The sequence below is a fragment of the Engraulis encrasicolus genome, chromosome 18, assembly GCF_034702125.1.
Source record: "Engraulis encrasicolus isolate BLACKSEA-1 chromosome 18, IST_EnEncr_1.0, whole genome shotgun sequence".
Classification (NCBI taxonomy): Eukaryota; Metazoa; Chordata; class Actinopteri; order Clupeiformes; family Engraulidae; genus Engraulis; species Engraulis encrasicolus.
Genome location: NC_085874.1, coordinates 14021218 through 14024483, shown reverse-complemented (window position 1 = coordinate 14024483; position 3266 = coordinate 14021218). Strand labels below are relative to the sequence as shown.

The window sequence follows — 3266 nt, the reverse complement described above, 5'->3', positions numbered from 1 at the left end:
AACTGTTGAGCGTCTGCATGCATAGGTGAAAATTGGCTCTCATTATTGTTCTCCCAGCCACAGGCCAGACACAAGAATCTCTTACAGGCGAGACACAGACTCTATTACAGTATACGGAGCGGTCTCATTTACAAGACCAAAGGCAGAATCTTCCAGAGAATCAGACGGAGGCAGAAGCCTGTCAGACGAGGTACAGAGTAAAAGAGTCAAATACTACCAAGAACCATTCAATCAGGGACTCTGTCTGTGAATGCAACAAAAATGGAAAAAGAAAAATGGAGAAAAACAACCTCCAACACAGCTAGAAGCCGAGCCCTGATATAAAGAGACTGAGAGGTGAAGGTGAATCTGATATCCATCTATCTGGAGAGAAAATGGCTTTTCTTTTTACTTTCTCTTTACTTCTTCAACCCCAGGCAGAAACTGATGCCCATCCATCCTAGCTTGTGCCACATTTTTAAGTTTGCTAATGCAAACAGACTGCCCTCCTGTGCTGCTGCATAGGCTAGTATTCTAGTTGAGGTCTGACAGAAGGAGGCCAGGTGTCGAGCAAATCTTCTCATGCTTCATACCGTACTAATGTGCAGCAATCAGTCAGATGCTCATTATAGTCTCTCTACCTCCCTAGCTCTCTCTCTGTATCTCTCCCTCTGTCTCTCTCTCTCTCTCTGACACACACAAGTAGGCTACTGCACCTCCCATTTTCCCTCTCTCTCTTTTCCAATCTCTCTCTCTCTCTCTCCCTCTCTCTCTCTCTGACACACACACACACACACACACTGCTGTCACTGTTCCTCTCTTAGACTTACGCACACAGTTTCAATCGTTCACTCCCAGTCTAACCTCACACACAGACACACACACACAGACACACACACAGACACACACACACAGACACACACACACACACACACACACACACACACACACACACACACACACACACACACACACACACACACACACAAACAAACGCATGCACACACACACACTCGCACGCACGCACACACACATCTCTCTGCCTCCCCCACTCTATCAATGCATCTGTGGAGATAGCCTATATTGGGCCCTGTTCGAAAATACCTTCAAAGGGACACAGTGGGAGAGCTGCCGAGACGAGCCTCACTCAAACCGGCCTCCGCTCTGCTCCACTCCGCTCCCCCTCCTCCTCGTCTTCTCACTTTGCAGCTCTTGACGTTAATTGCCCTCACAGAGCAATTATGAAAATCGCTATTCTGACGCCCATTTCAATCAAAAACAAAACATAACTCTAGAAAATGATAAGAGCCTGTAATTACTCACAACACATGCATATTGTAAGCTAGTGAAACACATACAGGATTATACACAGGAACTGATACAGTACTATGACTCCATCTGACTTTTACGGTAATGTAACCCCTTGCTAAGGGCTGTGTGTGAGTGCCTGCTGTGACGCGTCCCTTGTTTCACCCATCTGGGGTATAAGTTGCTCTTGCAAGCATCCTTTATCTGACACAAGTCCACAACAGCACTAAAAAGAAAAATCAGATATCTGCAATTTTGTTGCCTCTTCAGGGACCTGCTCTACCAAGGGTACACTTCCGGGAGCCCTGTTGGGCCCCAGCTGTTATGGACAATAAGCCATCAGCATCTTATTTGACAGGAAAAACTGCCCACTGGGAAACCCTCATTGTCACACAGTACTCCACACTGAAATTACATTTATGTGTAATGTTAAGGGGCCAGCACAAGTGGCACCATAAGCGAGCAGTACAGAACGACCGTACCATCATGCATTATGGGACCTCAGCCTGCTCAATCCCCCCACCCAGCTGTGTCAGGAATCGAACCAGACACCCTCGGGCTATAAGCCTGACACTCCAACCACTTACCTACAATTGTACTTTGAGTGATCCAGCACGTAGTAGTAAAGATGTTTCAGTGTTTAAGGCAGAGAGAGGAAGGAGACACAGTCAGTATGTTCCTTGTTCCCTTTCCTCACTGAACTATTATGACAGTGTGCCTGTGACTTATGCTCTTCTGCCTGTGTTTAACCCTGGATTTTTTCACACATCACACAAGCAAACAAACATGGGGTGTGTAAGACTTGCGCAACATCCACCCCACTGTGATGTAACACTATGTAAGCAAACGTGAGAGATTTGGAAATGCCGACACGGGCCGTTTTAATCGGCACATTTTTACAGCATCATAAAGCGTCACAACAGCGCAAATGTCCGGAAACACATGAGGTGGTGCGGAGCCGAGCGTAGGCTACATGCGTGACAGCCCCTGATTGACAGACGGGGACGCAAAAAAAGCGGTGGCTGGCGACGGTTGCAGTTCAGTTTTCAGCACCATGGACAGCAAACACAAGTTTGTTTAGAGAAGCTCTTCGTTAAAGATAAACGGGAGACACGAATCACATTTTGTCTGACCAATTAGCACACTTATGTGCAATAGTGATGTAAATCGAGATGATTCTTCTCGAACTGTAGCAGACTAATTGTAAAAACATGAAAATAAGCACAGTCCTACCTCTTTTATTTTGTCTCTTTTCTGCTTCATATCTGGGTCCGACGGCTCCTGCCCTGTTGCTCCGGGTGGTCGAACATATTCGATATAGGGGAGATTTTTTCCTTTCCAGCCTTTAACGAGACCTTGGACAACTTTGTTCTTTTCTGTTTTTATATCTTTCTTTACATCTTCGGGGTGCTTATGAAGCATCCCTTGCGCCTCCATCAAGAGCTCATCGTGCGTGTCTCTAGTTTTAACTGTTTTGTCCGTATTCCCAGTGCTGACGCCGGAGTCTCTGTCCGTACCTGTCTTTGTAGCCGTTTCGAGGGATGACGAGCGCAAGAAAACTCCACTGAAAAGCTTAGACGAACTGGGCAAGAAGAACAGCACACCGATACACAGTGTAATGAAAGCACTGAAAACTAAAAGCAAGATAAATTTCTCAGACAACCGAAATGAAGTCGTGTTGGCAGACTTCCTGTTCAAAGTCGCAGTGAAAGGTAACAGAGTTACCACAGGCATTTTCCTTCCTTTGGATCGGCTGGTGGGATTGAATTAAGACGGAGATTGAGTTTTGCTCACGAATCGAAACGTTGAGTCTCCGTTCGCCACATTTAGTCGGTGTAGAAAGTCAGGTAAGGTTAAAGGCTTGACCGTCTATCTATCTTGAGGCAATAGCACCATGCGCACCGTGGAAAGCTACATCTCCACGCCGAAACACATCTGCAGAAAACTCTCGCCTACTTGTCTGCGGAGCTGAGCTCAAC

General features: G+C 46.4%; 1 protein-coding gene across 1 annotated transcript in view; it reads right to left on the bottom strand.

Moving 5' to 3' along the window:
* The window catches only part of LOC134469054 (mannosyl-oligosaccharide 1,2-alpha-mannosidase IA-like), a 250878-nt gene extending 247857 nt beyond the window's left edge, over nucleotides 1-3021 (bottom strand). The window contains exon 1 of the mRNA XM_063223072.1: nucleotides 2521-3021. Coding sequence (XP_063079142.1) covers nucleotides 2521-3021 — 501 coding nt within the window. The remainder of the gene's footprint in view (nucleotides 1-2520) is intronic.
* Nucleotides 3022-3266: the final 245 nt, after the last annotated feature.